Below are 17277 nucleotides of genomic sequence, written 5' to 3'. Positions count from 1 at the left end.
ATCTCAGAGTACGTACCCCTTGTGGTGAGAGTGTAGTGCTGTGTGTGTTTGGAGCAGGAGCTCAGAGCTGGAATGTATGCTCAGCTCCCAGGTCGTGCCTGACGTGAACTGCAGCCCTTGGAAAGATGGCTTCTGGGAGTGTTTCCTGAGCTGAGCCTCACTCAGGAAGATCCTCATTCAGCAAAGGATCCCGTAATCTATGTGTGGGCTCAAGCCAAAACCTCCTAAAGTCGAAAAATCTGGGTAGTCTGGAAACTATGGATGCAGCAGTGACCATGATGGTATAAAGAGCAGAGGCCTTTCTCCAGTTTTCCAGAGTGTGTGAACCTGTCTGATTCTGGTTCGATTCTGTGCAGGCAGGAGGTATAGTAACCACAGGGATCAGCTTTCCTGCCAGTCCAGTTGGGTGGGTGTTTGGAGTCTGACTCTAGTTGCCTGCAAGCAAATATGTAATACAGTTTTTCCTACCATCTGAATCTGTACAATGACATTCCTACCTGTTACTTTTAAGGCAAATGAAGGTAAGGCTGCCCTCGCTGCCCTTCTCCCTTCCTATGGGCTGCCTTCTCCTCTAGGTGGTGAAGACGATGCTCCAGTGGACAGAGTGTAGTGACTTCACCCCTAGAAACTAAATGACTGCTGTCATTTCCAAATCCCATGCTCTGCTGTCCTAGAGTCACACGTGCTCAAGCTCACACAGACTGTGACCAGCAATTGAAACAGAATGCAAGTGATATCGACCCTAATATCAGTTTCCCCACATTAAACCCAGCATATATGAGGTTAAAACCAAAACACTCATTCCCTGCTTACTCTCTGGCTTCCTGGCTCCAGAATCCACTATCCTCCATGGAGACAGACATCGTCAAGGACAAACACCTGGGCTATCTCCTCCCGCAAAGAGATACAGGCTGGTGGGAAAGCTGCTGACCAGCAAGGTCATGAGCTCCCTCCTTTCTGCAAGTAGTCTCAAGGCCAAAGACAGGCTGGTGGGAAAACTCCGACCAGCAAGGCCATATGCTCCCCCTCCCCTACTTAAAACCCCAAATAAAAACCCTTCCTTTTAGCTTTTCAGGGAGTTTGGGATTTCAGCGTTAGCTGCCCTCTCTCCTTGCTCAGCGCTGTGCAAAAATAAAATTCCTACTTTCTTCCACCACACCCAGTGTCAGAGATTGGCTTGCTGCACAACGGGTGAGCGAACTCATTTCGGGTTCTGTGACACAAGTACTTTATTCCTGTGGATTTCCCACGAGATCTAGGCCATGTGCACTCATCTGAGGAGGGAGAGAGGTACATGATTTGGGTGAAACTCCTGCTGTCAGTGTTCCTTGGGTTCAGATGACAGAGTCTGTGTTAGGTCCACTGTGGATCCCCAGTGCCAGGCTCTTAGGAGCTCAATCAGGGTGTGTTTTTTTATTGATGGAAAAATTGTGCTTTCCAGTCCTACTGCAGAGAGGGTAGGGCTAACTCAAAAGGCTGAGACACCCCTAGGTGGCCAGTGAGGGGTGTTAGCCTAGAGGCCAGCAGTGACTAAGAGGAACAGGCTGAAATGTACTCAGGCCACTGAATGAACAAGCGGCCAAGGCACCCTGAGCACTTGGGGAGTCACTGGGCTGAATGTGAGGGGTTGAGCTGGCCTTGCCAGGTGAGAGATGGGGCAGGGCTTCTGGAGAGACAACCTGCCTGCTGTGTCCTCCATGGGTCTGCCTGTTGCCAGCACAAGCCTGGTTCCTTGTGGCACTCTAGGACAGGGCATGAGCTGGCCTGGCATCTCAAGGGAGAAGCCCTGCTGAAACCACACGGAGCTCTGGGTGTCCTAGGCAGGAGGACTATAAGGAAGGCATCAGCTCAGATCAGGCTTGTGTGGAGGGGACAGGAGTTGGTGGACTCTGAGAACTCTCAGTGGAAAGCGGGGATGGAGAAGAAGGGGCAGCCAGGAGACTGGAGGGCAAGCTGGGCCCCAAGGTCACAGGAGGGCAGGGAAGAAACTCAGCCTGGGTGAGAATGAGGAGCTTCCCTAGGGACCCACTCTGACTCCGCGCCAGCTCCCTGGCTGTGGGAGAGAACTGTCCTGCTCAGGCAGCTCCACCCTTCCCCAGTGTGGGGGCTATGCCATTGAGCTGCAGCCCCAGGGTGCCTGCTTGGTGTCTGGGACCCATGGTGTCATCCCCCTTCCTCTCTGCCATATAACACAGGGAAGAAGGTCAAAAGTTCACTCTGAGCCCCAAGACCAGAGAGGTTTATGTTTTCTCCTGATGGTGCTCAGCTGCAGCCCTGGCAGAAGGGCAGGCCAAGAGAAAGGTGAGGGTCAGAAGGAGCTGGGAACAGCTTTGCATGAGGTTTGGGGGAGGTGGTGGTGGAAGGGGGAAGAGGAAGAAGCAGGAAACAGCAGATTTGTGTCATTGGCCTTCTAAGCACAGAGTAGGTGCCTGTGAATGAGGGTCAGTGAATAAACAAGAAACCAGCCCTTCCTGCTCAGCACAGAGACATTTATTTAGTTACTGGCTTCATTCTGGATCAGTTCCAGAGAAGGTGGGCTGGTTCCTACATTTAGATGCTTTTCATGGTTTTCTTTTCTTTTCTTTTTTTTTTTTTTGAAGATTTTACTTTTTTCCTTTTTTTTCTCTCCAAAGCCCCCTGGTGCATAGTTGTATATTCTTAGTTGTGGGTCTTTCTAGTTGTGACATGTGGGATGCCGCCTCAGCATGGCCTGACGAGCGGTGCCATGTCTGCGTCCAGGATTCGAACTGATGAAACCCTGGGCAGCCGCAGTGGAGCGCACGAACTTAACCCCTCTGCCACGGTGCCGGCCCCTTCATGGTTTTCTTTATCCAGGGCAGGAAACTTGAGACTTTGGTGAAGGCCCCTGGAGGAATCCCGAGTATTCGTCCATAGGAGACAATGCCCTGGATCACGTTCTTACACACGAGAGGGCCCCCGGAGTCCCCCTGTGGACAGAGAGTGGGAAGGATTCAGTCCGTGCTCCCTGTTCCTTCCCACCTGCATCCCAAGTGCCCTCTCAGTGAAGGCTGCCTGGCCTGGCCTCCATGTGGGAGATCAGAGAGCAGGGCAGGTCCCTCTGGGGCCCTCAGCTGCCCAGTCCTGACTCTGGACGTTGTCATGACTTCATTTCACTCAGGGGCCTTGTCCTTCTCCTCCCCCAGATCCCGGATCCCCTCCCGTGAGGGCGCTGTGGGACTCTGCTTCGGTCTACCATTTAAGGACATGGAGGCAGGCAGGTGAGGACGACACTCAGCGTGGAAGGTGAGCCATTTAACCAAGATGGGAGCCAGCTCTGAGGAGCCACCTGGTTTGCCTGCTGCACACCCAGGGAGCAGTTTTCTAAAACCTGTGCCCAGCATGGGGCAGAGTGTTGCAAATTCATGATCTGCATGGAGCACCATGTTTGGATGCTACTCAGGCCCTGGGTAGGCTCCCAGAAGGCCTGTGAATCCCCACTCTGACTTCTCCCCCCTTCTCTTTCCAGGAGAAAGATCAGAGTGTAGTGGGGAAGGAATCCCCACTGCTTTGATTTGAAAGGCCCAAAACACCCCTCTCCCCAGAGCCAAGCTAGGCAGATGCCTAGACTCACCTTATAGGAAGACTTCTTTTCCTTCGGGTCACCCACACACAGCTGAGTGGTCTTGTTGTAATTGTGCCATAGGAACTTGCACTCCCAGTCCTGCTGCACGGTCAGCTCCACCTCCTGCAGAGTGTCTGATGCTCTGCCGAATGGGGCGACACTTCCCCAGCCAGCCACACTGCATACCTCTCCAGGCCTCACCTGGGCTGTGCCCCTGGGCAGGCTGAGGGGCCTCACAGCTGCAGTCCACATGGCCTTTCTCTCCAGCTGATGAGAAGAGGCAAGAAGGTCCAGCTCAGCCACTGGCCTCCTGGGCCTGGACACTGAGTTGGGGCTGCACTGACTTCCCTCTCTCCTGAGCCACTGGGACTAGTCAGGCAGCCAGGATGGGAAGGAGGGAGGGGACAGGTCCCAGTGGGAGGGGAAGCAATCTGGACCCAGGACAGCAAGAGCAGTGTGGAGGTTCCCTTACCTTTAGTAACATGATGTCATTGTTGAAGTTCTTAGAATTATAGTGTGGGTGGGGGATGGCTTCCTTCACAGAGATGACCTGCTGGGTCCTCTCCTGCTTCTGGATGTTGTGGGCCCCCAAGGTCACCTTGATTGAGCTACACAGAAAGCAGGGTGGGGATGCGGGGGGCGTGGAGTCAAAGGAGATCCAGCCCAAGAGCCATGAAGGGCAGGTGACAGCTGGGGCAGGGCAGGGCTGCAGGTGGAGAAATCAAAACAGCAGGAGTACTGGGCAGTGGGTGACTCTGAGGGGGGATTCTGGGAGCTTTGTCAGCCCTCAGGCAATATTGTGAAAGGACTCTGAGTTTGCCTTTTGACCCTAGTGCATGGTTTCATCCTCCACAGCTGATTCATTTGCCCAGTGTGGTCTCTCTTCTCAACTGGGCCACTAGCTCTCACCTCTGACCCTTTGACGCCAAAGCTTGCCTGTCCTATTCTCACTTTCCATCACCCAGTCATGCTCTCAGATGGCCCCTCTCATGTGCTCTCATGGCCTTGAGTTACCAGGAGCCAGGGGAGCTACCCCAAGCTGCAGACCCTGGGCAGAAGACATGGGTCCCTGTAGGGGTCTCAGGAGGTGTTAATGGTCTTTGGCCCCTCACCTTCCCCAGCAGTGAGCAGCTGTCAGAACAAAGTCCTGTCTCACAAGGACACCGCCGCAGCTCTTCCCTTTTTCTTTCTCCAGAGACAGAACAAATGCCATGTAGGGGCGGGAGTGGGGCCTGGCCTCATGTCCCCCGATGATCTCCCCTGAAGGAAAAGTCTTATCTGCTTGTGCACACCCAACCAGTCCACCAGGCATGCGTCACCTTGATGGCTCAGGACTGCTGGGCATCTGGGAGCCCAGGATGGCCTGGAGTTGAGAGGGGCTTGGGTGGGGCTTTCCCTCTAGAAAAAGGAAGAGGACAGGCTTGGCCTGTGAATGTGTCCTCCACAGATAATTGGAGGTGAGCATATGCATATTAGGGACAGCAAAGTCCTAGAGGCTCCTGTGAATTCATCTCCTGACTTTGCTTTGTTTCAGGAGCCTTTCTAAGGCCCTGTTGTCCTGTGATGTCTGGGATGATGCTGTTTCCAGTGGCCAGGACTTAAGTTTAGGGACCTAGATGTTGTCATAGCCTGTTTCCCATGGCCCGACACATAGTGGGGGCCCAAAAACTGTTTGTTGGCTGCATGAAGGAATGGCCCCCAATGGGCCTGAAGGAGAGTTTGTAGGGCCAATGTGTGGGATTCTGGAAAGCAGAGAAGTTCAGGTCTGCAAACAGTGGCTGCATCCTGGAAAGAAGGGAGCTGCTAAAGGCCTGGGAAGAAAAGCAGAGCTGGAGAAGGGACTGAGGGGCCTTGGGACTGAGCAAGGCACCAGCAGTCCTCTGGGGACAGTGGTCCCACCAACTCCGGGGTCTGCAGAGCTCCAGACTTCTCTCCTAAGCAGACACTGAGGGGAGCATCTGTGTCATCCCAGACCTGGAAGCCAGGCCCACTCTGCCCTCTGCAGGGGAATTGATTATTTTCTCTTTTCCAGTTTCCCTCCCTCTCATGCACTTCCAGTTAAGTTCCACTTTGCAGATGGCAAACGTAGGGCCTAGGGAGGGAACAGCACCCACTGGCTCTTCTTGAAAGCAGCCTTCTGCCCTGCAGTTCCTGCTGGTAGCTTATTCAGTGCCACACTTGGCATTCTGAGGTGGGATGGGAGCTGGGATTCAGAATGCTGCTGGTGGATGGATGGATCAGGGATGTGCCAAAGGGACAGGAAATCTGAGCCCACTGTGTTTGAGGGGAAGGGTTTGGGCATCTGAGGGTGGGGATGGTCACTTACCTGCCTCTGCCCCAGGGGACAGTAAAAAGGCCAGCAGGAGCAGGAGAGGCTGCATCTTTCCAGGAAGGTTGCCCAGGTTGGGGAGGCTGGTGCTTCCTCCTTGCTCTCTTTTATCCTCGAGGAGAGGAAGGAGGTACAGATGGGATCTGTGCCCTCAAGTCCCCCTGTGGTTGTGAGGTGCTTCATCAGAGATGGCTTTCTATGAAAGCTTCCCCGCCCCCACTCTTTCTGCCTGATGACATCCTCTGGACAGTTGTGTGAGAATCATGCAGTGACCACATCAGAACCCACAGTAGATGACGGGTGGACCACTTGATCCAGCCTAGAGCAGGAACCCAAGGGTACAAAGTGGAGACTGTGGGCTGTGGTATCGGCCAGTAGAGGTATTAGAGCTCCAGAAACCTGAGTCCCCAGTGATAGAACCACCATGCCTCATTTCCATGTTGCTAAGTCCATCAGGATGATTTCTTTAGCAGATGTGTGTTTGGGCCCTTCTCTGTGCCATGACCAAACATAGTGGAGATGTGTCTCCTTCCCTTAGAGAGCTGTCTGTCTGGTGGAGGAGACAGAAGCATCAGTGTCCAGAGCACAGCATGGGAATGGCGATAGCAGAGTGAAGCAGAAGATGAGAACAAATCATGGCCACCATCTACCAAATCCATGTAGCAACCCATTCATCATCACAGCTTCCTTCCTAGGGAATTTTAACATCTCTTTTTAAGTTACAAATGCTCAGAGTGATAGATTACGTTTCTCTTGTCCATGTTTTTAACAAAAGACCTGCACTTGACCTTTATTGGCCTAAATTAACAAATCATTATGACCCTAGGAATTGAAGCTACTAATTAACTCAAGCCTAGGTCAGTTTCCTTTGGGTAGGCTGGAGTCAGTCCCACCCAAACCACATGCACTAAGACTGGGAAAGGGCTGAGTCCCCAAAGGAAGTTCAGATGACTAAATTGCCGATACCGTGTGAAGTGAGAAAGCTTACCAGGCAACCAAAGACCAATAATTATCCTTTCAATATTCTCTGTTCTCCATCTAGAAAGCCACACTTCTGATGGAGCTGGCCCGGCACATAATAGACTCTCGTTTGTTCAACAAACTCTGCTGATGATCTCGCTATGATGGAAGTGAAGGACTGTTGTTTCTAAGCAGACCAAGCCCAATCCTGTTCAGAGCACAACTAAGCATATCTGAGCGCTTACGGCCTGGTGATTTAAGTTTCCCTCTTTACATTTTCTGTAGTTTACAGTTTTTCTATGAGGAGTATTCTGTATCAAAATCCATGATTCCAGTGTAAATATTCTCCTTATCAAACCAAGTACATTTATCAAACCTCTACCTTGTTGCACCTAGCTTAGCCAGAAGTAGACATTTTAAAAATAAAATCACTTTTCTGATTATAGTGGTGGTAAATGTTTGTTAAGAAGATATGGAAAGTAGAAAGAAACAATGCCACTCATCTTCCTCTCACCAGCAGAGAGCCTGTTACCATGAGCAGTGCATTTTAAATACTTGGGATTATATTATATACACAATACAGTTTTCTTTTGTCCTTGTTTAACTCTACAATTTAAGCATCTTCCTCATGCTCCTAAAAATCTGGTAGTCAATATCACTATCATATTTCTTTCCCAGATACTAAAGAATTCAACATGCAACTATTTCCTAACATTGTTGGAAAATTTTAAAAATAATTTAAGCAAAGAGGAAACAATTAAAATTACCTGATTTCCCATCACTCATTGATAATCATCTTTAATGTCTTGAAGTATGATCTAACATTTTTCTCTCATGTATATCTGCATTTTTTAAAATTCAAAGGGAGTTACGCTAAACATAAGTCTACCAGCCTTTATTAAAAATTGAGGTGAAATTCACATAACATATAGTTAACTATTTTAAAGTACAACTCAGTGGCATTTAGTGCATTCAAAATATTGTGGAACTACTACCTCTTGCTAGTTTTGAAACTTTTTCATCACCCAGAAGAACAACCAACCGTACCTGGTAAGCTGTAGGTCCACAGCACAGTGAGTACTGAGTCACTTTCCCTCCTCCCTCTCCCGCCCCCGGCCCCGCCCCCTGGCAGCCTATAATCTTCTGTCTCTCTCTGTGGATTTACATATTCTGGATACGTCACCAACAAGGAATCAATTGGTATTTGACCTGTTGTATCTGGGTTCTTTCACTTAGCATAATGATTTTGAGGTCCATCCAGCTGTGGCATGTATCAATATTCATTCTTTTTATAGGTAAGTAATATTCCTTTGTATACATATACTATAATTTATCCATTCATCTGTGGGTAGACATTTGGGTTTTTCCCACCTTTTGGCTATTATGACTAATGCTGCTATAAATGTTTGTGGATAAATTTCTGTGTGGATCATATGTTTTCATTTCTCTTGGATACACACCTAGGAGTGGCACTTCTAGGTCATATGGTAATCCTATGTTTACATTTTTGAGGAACCACCAAACTTTTTACCTCAGTGGTTGCACCATTTTACATTCCCACCAGCAATGTACAAGGGTTCCCATTTGTCCACATCTTTGCCAACACTTGTTATTCTTCTTTCTTTCTTTTTGATTATAGCCATTCAGGTTGTTATGAAGTGATATGTCATTGTGCTTTTGATTTGCATTTCCTTAATAACTACTGATGTTTGTATCTTTTCCTCTTTTTGCAGGTCATTTGTATATCTTGGGAAAATGTCAGTTCAAATCGTTGCCCATTTCTTAATTGAGTTGTTTGTCTTTTTGTTGTTGAGTTGTAAGAGTTCTTTATATATTCTGGATACTCAACCTTTATCAGATATATGATTTGTAAATATTTTCTCTCATTCTGTAGATTGTCTTTTCACTTTCTTGATACTATCTTTAGTACATAGAACATTTTAATTTTTATGAAATCCAATTTATCTATTTTATCTTTTGTTGCTTGTGCTTTTGGTCTCAAATCTAAGAATCCAGTGCCAAATCAGAGGTCGTGAAGATTTACTCTATGTTTTCTTCTAAGAGTTTTATGGTTTAAGCTCTGATATTTAGGCTGTTGATCCATTTTGAACTAATTATTGTGTATGGAGTTAGGTAGGGATCCGACTACATTCTCTTCATGTAGTTATCAGGTTGTACCAGCACCATTTATTGAAGATATTATTCTTTCCCCACTGAATGGTCTTGGCACCCTTGTCAAAAATCAATTGGTTCAGGTTTATTTCTGGGTTCTCAGTTCTATTCCATTGTTCTATATGTCCATCCTTATGTAGTACCACGCTGTTTTTGATTGCTGTAGCTTTGTAAGTTTTTGTATTTGTTTGTTTGTGGAAGATTAGCCCTGAATCTTCATCAGCTGTCAATCCTCCTCCTTTTTGCTGAGGAGGACTGGACCTGAGCTAACATCTGTGCCCATCTTCTGCTACTTATTCATGGGATGGCTACCACATCATGTCTTGACAAGTGGTGTGTACGTCCGCACCTGGGATCCGAACCGGTGAATCCCAGGTCACCAAAGCAGAACATGTAAGCTTAACCACTGTGCCACGGGGCCAACCTCAGCTTTGTAGTATATTTTGAAATCAAGAAGTACGAGTCCTCCAACTTTCTTTTTCTTTTTCAATGTTGTTTTGGCTAATTGGGGACCCTTGAAATTCCACATGAATTTTAGAATTGGCTTTTCCAGTTCAGCAAAAATGGCCGTTGGAATTTTGATAGAGATGGCATTGACTCTGTAGGTGGCTTTGAAGAGTATTGCCATCTTAACACTATATGGTTTCCAATCCATGAACATGGAATGTCTTTCTATTTAATTAGTCCTCCTTCAATTTATTTCAGTAACGTTTTGTAGTTGTCATGTATGATTTGTTCACCTCCTTGGTTAGATTTAGTCCTAGGTATTTTATTCTTTTATTGCTATTGTAAGTGGAATTGTTTTCTTAATTTCCATTTTGGATTGTTCATTGCTGGTATATAGAAACGCAACTGATCTTCTACCCTGCATTTTTTTTAATTTGTTTATTAACTCCTGTTCAGTTCCATTCCTCTTAATGTTGTTAATGTGACATATTACATCTTTATACATGTGTGCCCATAAGTTTTACCATTATTGTTTGATGCATTTATTATTTAATAAGTATTTATTATTATGCATTTATGTATTTTAAATCATATAGCAAACAAAAAGGAGAGTTACAAACACAGAATAGACTATTACTAGCTTTTATATTTATCTTTGTTGTTCTTTTTACCAGAGATCTTTGTTTCTTCATTTGGACTCAAGTGGCCATCTAATGCCCTTGTTTCAGCCTGAAGGACTCCCTTTAGAATTTCTTTTGGGCAGATCTACTAACGATGAATTCTCTTAGCTTTTGTTTATCTGGGGATATCTGTGTTTCTCCATGTTTTTGCAGGGCAATTTCACCAGGTATAGTATTCTTGGTTGACAGGCTTTTTTTTTCCTTTCAGTACTTTAAATATGTCATCCCACTGCCTCCTGGCCTCCATGATTTCTGATGAGAAATGGGCTGTTAATCTTACTGTGAATCATCTGTCCATGGTAAGTCACTTCTTCTTGCTGCTTTCTGGATTTACTCTTTGTCTTTGGCATTTGATGTTTGATTATAGTCTATCTCAGTGTGGATCTCTGTGTTTATCCTCCTTGAAATTTGTTGATCTTCTTAGATATGCATATTCCTGTGTTTCATCAGATTTAGGAAGTTTTGGGCCATCATTTCTTCAAATATTGTTTTTCTGATCCTTTCCTTTTTCTCCTTCTGGGACTCCCATAAGGCATCTGTTAGTATTCTTGATAGTTTCCCAGGGGTCCCTTAGGCTCTGTACATTTTCTTCTTTCTTTTTTCTTTCTCCTCCTCAGACTGGATTCTTTCCTTTGCCCTGAAGGTTCATTGATTCTTTCTTCTGCCTGGTCAATCTATTGTTGAGTTTCTCTAGTGGAATTTTCATTACAGCTATTGCACTTTTTAGCTTCAAAATTATAATTTCTATATATCTATGGATATTATCTACTTTTTCATACACTATTCTTGATTTCCTTGAGTTCCTTTCATAGTTTCCTCTAGTTCTTTGAATGTTTTAAAGAAAGTCAATTTACATTTTGTCTTATATAAACAATGTCTGGGCTTCTTCAAAATGTTTTCCGTCAATTTATGTTTATCCCACTATGGATGGATCATACTTTTTTTGTTTCTTTGTATTTGCAATTTTGCAGTGAAAACTTGGAATTTTGCATATTGTAATGTGGTTGCTCTGGAAAGAATGCTGTCTCCTTGCCCCAGGGATTGGTCATATTACTAGCAGTGTGGTACAGTCATCCATTTGTTTAGTGACTTTTCCAAACTTTTTTGCAAGGACTATATTCTTGTTTGTGTGATCACTGGAGTCTCTGTTACCTTATCTGTATCTAGTTGTGTCTGAGAAGACTGGTTCTATCTCTGTCAAGACAAGAAGCAGAGAAATATTTCAGAATACAGTTCATGGCTTTAGGTAGTGTTTGAAGTCTAAAGTAACAAGTCAGTCTCTTGATAAGACAAGGCATGACAGGGTCAACAAAGCACAACACTATGGAACCTTTATTTGCTCTGTGTCTGGGGGGTTGTTGGTCATTCTGCTGACCTGAAGCTAAAAAACTTCTGGCCTTTATGTCTGCTCCAGCCCAAGATGCCTTTCAGAATTGCTAGAGCTCCCATAATTTCACTAATTACTCCCTTGCTTTAGTATATTTGGAAAGCAAATATACTAAAACTCCTCACATAGGAAGGAGAGGTTAGAGGAGGATGTGAAACCCCTGAGTCTCAGGCCCTGCCCTTTCCTACCACCCTCATTCCTGGCCTTCACTGTATTTGGGTGGTTCTTCAAGAGTCAGGCTAGGGCCCTTAACATAGCCACCTTGACATGATAGACTGACTAGGCTGAGAATGGAGGGAGTGGGAAATTCAAGGAAAATTTTCTTTAAACCTCAATGGCTAGTCAAACGGCTAAGGTCGTGGAGGAACATCCTCCCAAATACAGAAGTAGTCATACAAATTTAAGGGAGTGGAAAACTTAGTGAGATGGTAGACATGTGGGAAAGGGTATAATACAGGTGCCTTCCTAGAAAGAATCTACATGGAAACAGCCTCAGTGAAGAGACTAAATTTCTTCTCAGATATGACCAAAGGGAGACAAACTAAAAGATGGTGAAAAGCATTTGTGACTTGTAATTTTAAGAATCTGTGTTGAAGTGAAATTTTATAATAAAAATATGTCTAGAAAAGAAGATATGATTCTTCAGTTTGTTGAACAAATGAGACAATATTACGCAATGTCCTAATGTCGGCTACTGTTTATTGATCACCAACCACAGATCCTCGCCCCACCATCTGAGTTCCTACTGGTGTTTCTTCCATTTCACAAATGAGAAAGCTAAGATGCTGAGGAGTTAAGTCTTATTAGGAAGCTGGGATGATAGTCAGAATTTCTGGGGTGTTTACATGGCATCAAAAACAGTTTTCAGGGAAAGACGTGTCAGTGAAGGAGAACCTAGGTTATGTGTGGGAGTGGGGAAGATTGTACTTCCCTTTTGCCTCTGTAGTGGTAAGGATAAGGGAGAGAGCGCAGGATTGGGGAGAGAAAAATGTGTATAAGACAGATATAAATTTATGAGATTTCCAGAGTTTTGGTAACCACTAGAACACCCTTTAATTTCTCCTTGTTGCCTACTCTAATCATTGCCCAGCCACCAACAAAGAGCAATGTGTGGATGTTGGGTTGGGGATAATTAAATAAAGCTCTGGTGTGGGTCAATGTCTGGGGTGATGAGTAGACAGAGGACTATAGAGGAAGGGGGAGGAGAAGTGGGCTTGGGTGAGAACAGTGTGCCCACCTCCTCCCAACTGGGGGCAGGTGTTGACCGCACTTCTGGGTGGGAGCAGGTTGGAAGGGAGTGATGTTCTGGGTTGTGATGTCACTTTTGATGTGACCTTGGATCACACTCAAGACTCCTCTCCCCCAAAACCCCACCTGAGGGTCTTTATCTCCCCAGGAATTTTGCCCACTGAGGCCATTTCCTTTCCCCAAAGCATTCATTCCCACAGAGGCTAAAGGTCACACCTTCACCTTCTGGAGTGAACGAGTTCTTTCTTCTCCCATCTCTCTCAGGAGCTAGTGCTGTGTGCTTTCTTACCGTGTCCGTATGGGATGTGGCAAATTGTTTGCTTTGGGGTGGGGAAGGGGTTGCTGCTGAATAATTTACCAGAACCTCTAGTATATGACTGCAAAATTGGTGGGTCTTTCTCTTTCTTTCTGTCTCATAGTTCAGCATAGATATAATGAAGTGTTATGTTTGCAAAATATAATTCACACCTAAGAATTCTTGTGTCACGTCCCCTCTCTCTCCTCCAGTCTTGACATGACATCTCCTAGTAGTAGTGCCTTCATCCCCCACTGCTATTAAACTTCTATTTCTGACCAAGTACTGGGAAGTAGCACTGGAACCACATGTGGACAAAGCAGAAGATCTGGACCATTCTAGACAGCCCTTCAAAGGCTGCACATGAGAAATCAGGCATTGCAGAAACCTGCTGGGCCATGAGAGCATTTTACCAATGGAACTGTGGCAGGATAATTTACTGAGATACCAAAGACTATTATTCTCTCTGTCCTCTCTCTGGCTTTTTTGCCATAACCTCCGATATATGATTGCAAAACTCTAAACATTTTTAATGTTGCCTTGTCTCAGGTTCCTAAGTGAGGAAAATGGAGGACGGATCTGTTACTGGACCACACTTAATTCATCAAGGCAATGAACTCCACCACTGAGGTTTTTAGGAGTCAGCTTTCTGGCCCCCCTGGACATCAAATGCTAAGACTTAGGCTGAGCCGCTATGAGCATCTTAAATACCTACACATAAAAATACTCATGAGCGACATTCGATAACTCCTGAGGAGATAATGGGGACCAGAATGAGTGGGATTAGCAATGGCTTGTGTCTTTGGCTTGGCCCTTGCCTCCCAGAAATCTCATCTTTCCTAAAGTCTCACGGGGGCAGGGAAATTAGACTTTTTCCTTGACCCCATAGAGGATATAACAGATAAGAGGAGGAAAGCCTTGTTCCAAGAGGGTGCCACCCTGGGCTCTGCTGAGTGTCCCAAAAGAGTGGGTCCCCACTGGTATACCAACTCACAGCTGATGCGTGTAGGAAAAAGATGGGGGGCGTTGTGCGTCATGCTATCTGCAAATGGGTCTTTATTTGGTAGCTGCTTTTTAACACAAATGCAGTTTGGGGGAAATCAGGGAAGAGAGAAGGCCAAGGGCATTACTATGAATCCATACCTCACTATGTTCCCAGGCATATGTGATTCATATATGTGATCTCACTGAATTCTCCACTCTCTGCATGGGCATTATCAGGAACCACATTGTAAAATGAAACAGACCCAGAGAGATTAAGTGATGTGCTCAAGGTCACATGGTTACATAATGTGTGTACACGCACATACACACACAGGACGCATTCCTGCCCAGCTTCCTCTCCAGGGAATTGTTGCAAGAGAGGCTGGCAAACGTCTTCGTCAGGGGCCAGGGAGCTTATCTTGGGTGTAGACATAAGATCACTTAAGACTTTGCAGCTCTGAGCCTTTATCTCTCAGTTGGGAGCGACCCGAACTGGAGCTTAAGTGCCCTGAGCCCCTGCTCAGTCATATGAATTTCTGGCCTCATTGTCCTGCTCTAACATCAGAGCATCGGACTACAGCAGAGGCTTTGTAAACATTGATAGCCATAGAAATCTCTCCTCATAGGGCTATGTATGTGCCAAGGTAGCTTTTCAAAATCATCTTTACATACCTATACCTGTATCTATACGTATGTACATAGACACACGTATGCATATTTCATATATGATACACACTCAAATATATGCCTGTCTGTGTGCATATATATTTGTGTGTGCTTGTGTGTATAGTAGTGTATTTTCGTTTGTTTTGTTCCCTTCCTTGTCTCTTTCTGAGCATGATCTTGGAACATCTTTGCTTCAGGAGGATTTTCGGCCCTCAAACAAAAGCTGTGTGAAAACAACTGTTCTTCCCGTGTCACGAATGTGGCCAAGACCATTAAGATATTCTGCTACAGAGGTCTTTGTGGCGATAAGATATGAGAAGGCAGGCCTGCCGGGGTGACAAGAACCCAGAGGGAGATCTTTACCCCATGTGAAAATGAGTCTGGTGTGTGTGTGTTTTGGTTGGGGGACGTTCATCTACCGCTGTGACTGGACTGAACTCTACAGCCAGATAAGCATCAAGATAAGGCACCCAGATAAGCATCAAGATCTGGGAGGGGATGGCTGCCCTGTATGCCCGGCTAGACGGACCAGGCCCATGGGACCCAGCGTCAACACAGAGGCTCTTATCACACACGTGGTCTTCAAGTTAAGAGCTGGCCAATTTTGAGGGTCACTGTGACCTTGAATGCTAAGCGTGGAGCAGTAAACATGGTGGCCTGTGGGTTGGAGGCTGTTCTCCATTTTTCTGGCACCATGTGAGCCTCCCTGATCTGATTTAAGGAAGCTGAGGAACTGGGGTATGTCATCCATGTCAGAGTTTGTACTGAACTTTTTACCCATAGGGCACCCTAGATGTAAACCATAAAGAAATCGCTGACCTGGTTGTGTTTTTCCTCCCTGTACCTCTCCTTCATCCAGAGGTGGGGCTCCACTGACTACAGAACTGGAAACTTCATTTCCAATACCAAACACTGCTGTTCTAGAGACAAATGTGACAGTGCATGTGAAAACTGGAAGTGTTAAGACAGACAAATGTTGTTATTCTCAGACAAGATTATTTTCACTTGTTTGGATTTCCCCCACAGATTCAAGACAATTTGACCAGCCTGGGCAAGGAAGGAGACTTGGGGAAATTCTGATGAAAGTCCTTTGGGCTGTAAGTTTAATGAGGGTGTGACTGGTGTCTGCCACGTCCACTTCTGAGCCTCCAGTGCATGGCACATAGTGGGTGCTCGATATTCCCTTGTTTGTTGATTGATGGCAACAGTAGTCCTGTTCAGCCCCTATGCAAAGACTCCCTCCCTTACTTGACTGGCAGCTATAGCCCAAGTGGGCAGCAAAGTCCTGGGCCAGAAGCCAGGTTACCACAGGTGACCAAGACAGGCTGAAAGGGGCCAAGGCTGTGAGTGAATGGTCTATGAGTCAATTCTAGCCCATAGGGGCCGTTGGGCTGGGTGTGAAGAGCTCAGCCAGGAACAGGTGTGGAAAAGCATCAAGCTGGGTCATAACACAGCAAGCGTTTGTGAGGAGGTGGTGGGAGGTGGGAGAGAGGAGGATGCAGAAAACAGGGGAGAAACGTAAGCAGAGGCTAGCCTGCCCACAGCTGGTACCCAGTGACTGTTGTTCAATACATAAAAGAGAAATCAGTCATTTCCATCTAGTTATTAAGGTCATGGCAGCCTGCATGCAGGGAGGTCTGGACTCTTCCCAAAGAAAATGGTCAGAGGGGGCTCTCCTTGATCTCTTTCTCCAGAACAGGAAGCTCGGGATCTTCGTGAAGACCTGGAGGGGTTCCATTTTCCATCCAAAGGAGACAAGGCCCTGGGTGGCATTGTTACACAGGAGGGGCCCCCAGAGCCTCCTTCAGGAAGAAGAAGGGAGGACTGAGCTGGCCTCCATGTGGTCCTGCTGTCCCTGTCTCCCTGGGGTGGATGCTCTCTGTTTGGGTGCTGTATGGGACATCAGGGGCAGTCCTGGGGTCCAGCCCTGGCCTCGAGTGTTCTCCCAACTTGACCCTGGCCTAGGCCCTGTCCACTGAGCTTCTGTGAGGCTGCACCTCTGGAGCTGCTGCCTGGCTTTGGGTGGCCATGCTTTCACACAGGTCTGAGCCTGAACTTGGTTCTCTCCCAAGCTTGGGAGATCCCCAGCTTGGGGCTGCAGAGCCTTGGAGGAATGGCCATCATTTTCTTCACACAAAGGCGTAGTTTAATACCCAGTAGCCACATGAGTGACAGTCCTGAGGGGGTGCCTGTCCATACTTACTCCTGTCAGAGGGGGCAGCTTTTTCTGAGGCAGCTACCCCAGGGGACATGATTTCCAAATGCAAACCTCCAGATGAAGCACTGTATTAGTTTCCTATGGCCACCACAACAAATTCTCACCAACTTAATGGCTTAAAAGGGTGGATATTTATTCTGTCACAGATCTGGAGGCCGGAAATCCAACATCAGTTTCCCAGAGAATCTGTTTCTTTCGTCTTCCAGCTTCAGGAAGTGCATTTATTGGTCCATGGCCTCTTCTTTCATCTTCAAAATATACAATAATATAATTAAAGGAAATACAAATAAGCCAAGATAACAGGAAAA

The 17277-nt window shown here is 46.3% G+C and overlaps 1 protein-coding gene across 1 annotated transcript; it reads right to left on the bottom strand.

The window, feature by feature from the left end:
- Positions 1–2676: 2676 nt before the first annotated feature.
- Positions 2677–6048, bottom strand: LOC124235863 (granzyme H-like). Its single transcript, XM_046654382.1, has 5 exons — positions 5910–6048; positions 4696–4843; positions 4056–4191; positions 3593–3850; positions 2677–2948 (listed from the first exon to the last, which is right to left on the bottom strand). Exons 1-5 carry the CDS (start codon positions 5962–5964, stop codon positions 2787–2789), a joined length of 759 nt encoding a protein of 252 aa, XP_046510338.1. The 5' UTR covers positions 5965–6048; the 3' UTR covers positions 2677–2786.
- Between the last annotated feature and the right edge of the window lie 11229 nt (positions 6049–17277).

Source organism: Equus quagga, chromosome 2 (assembly GCF_021613505.1).
Source record: "Equus quagga isolate Etosha38 chromosome 2, UCLA_HA_Equagga_1.0, whole genome shotgun sequence".
Classification (NCBI taxonomy): domain Eukaryota; kingdom Metazoa; phylum Chordata; class Mammalia; order Perissodactyla; family Equidae; genus Equus; species Equus quagga.
The sequence above is the reverse complement of the archived record's forward strand: the minus strand, read 5'-3'. Positions and strand labels throughout refer to the sequence as shown.

Bases quoted from the DNA above. Each gene is read 5' to 3' on its own strand.
- LOC124235863 (XM_046654382.1), bottom strand. From the start codon at position 5,964: ATGCAGCCTCTCCTGCTCCTGCTGGCCTTTTTACTGTCCCCTGGGGCA. The intron at 4,844-5,909 runs GTAAGTGACCAT...CTTTTCCTTCAG, and splicing joins GTCCCCTGGGGCAGAGGCAG to GGGAGATCATCGGGGGACAT. The intron at 4,192-4,695 runs GTGAGGGGCCAA...CTTTCTGTGTAG, and splicing joins GCTGCTCACTGCTGGGGAAG to CTCAATCAAGGTGACCTTGG.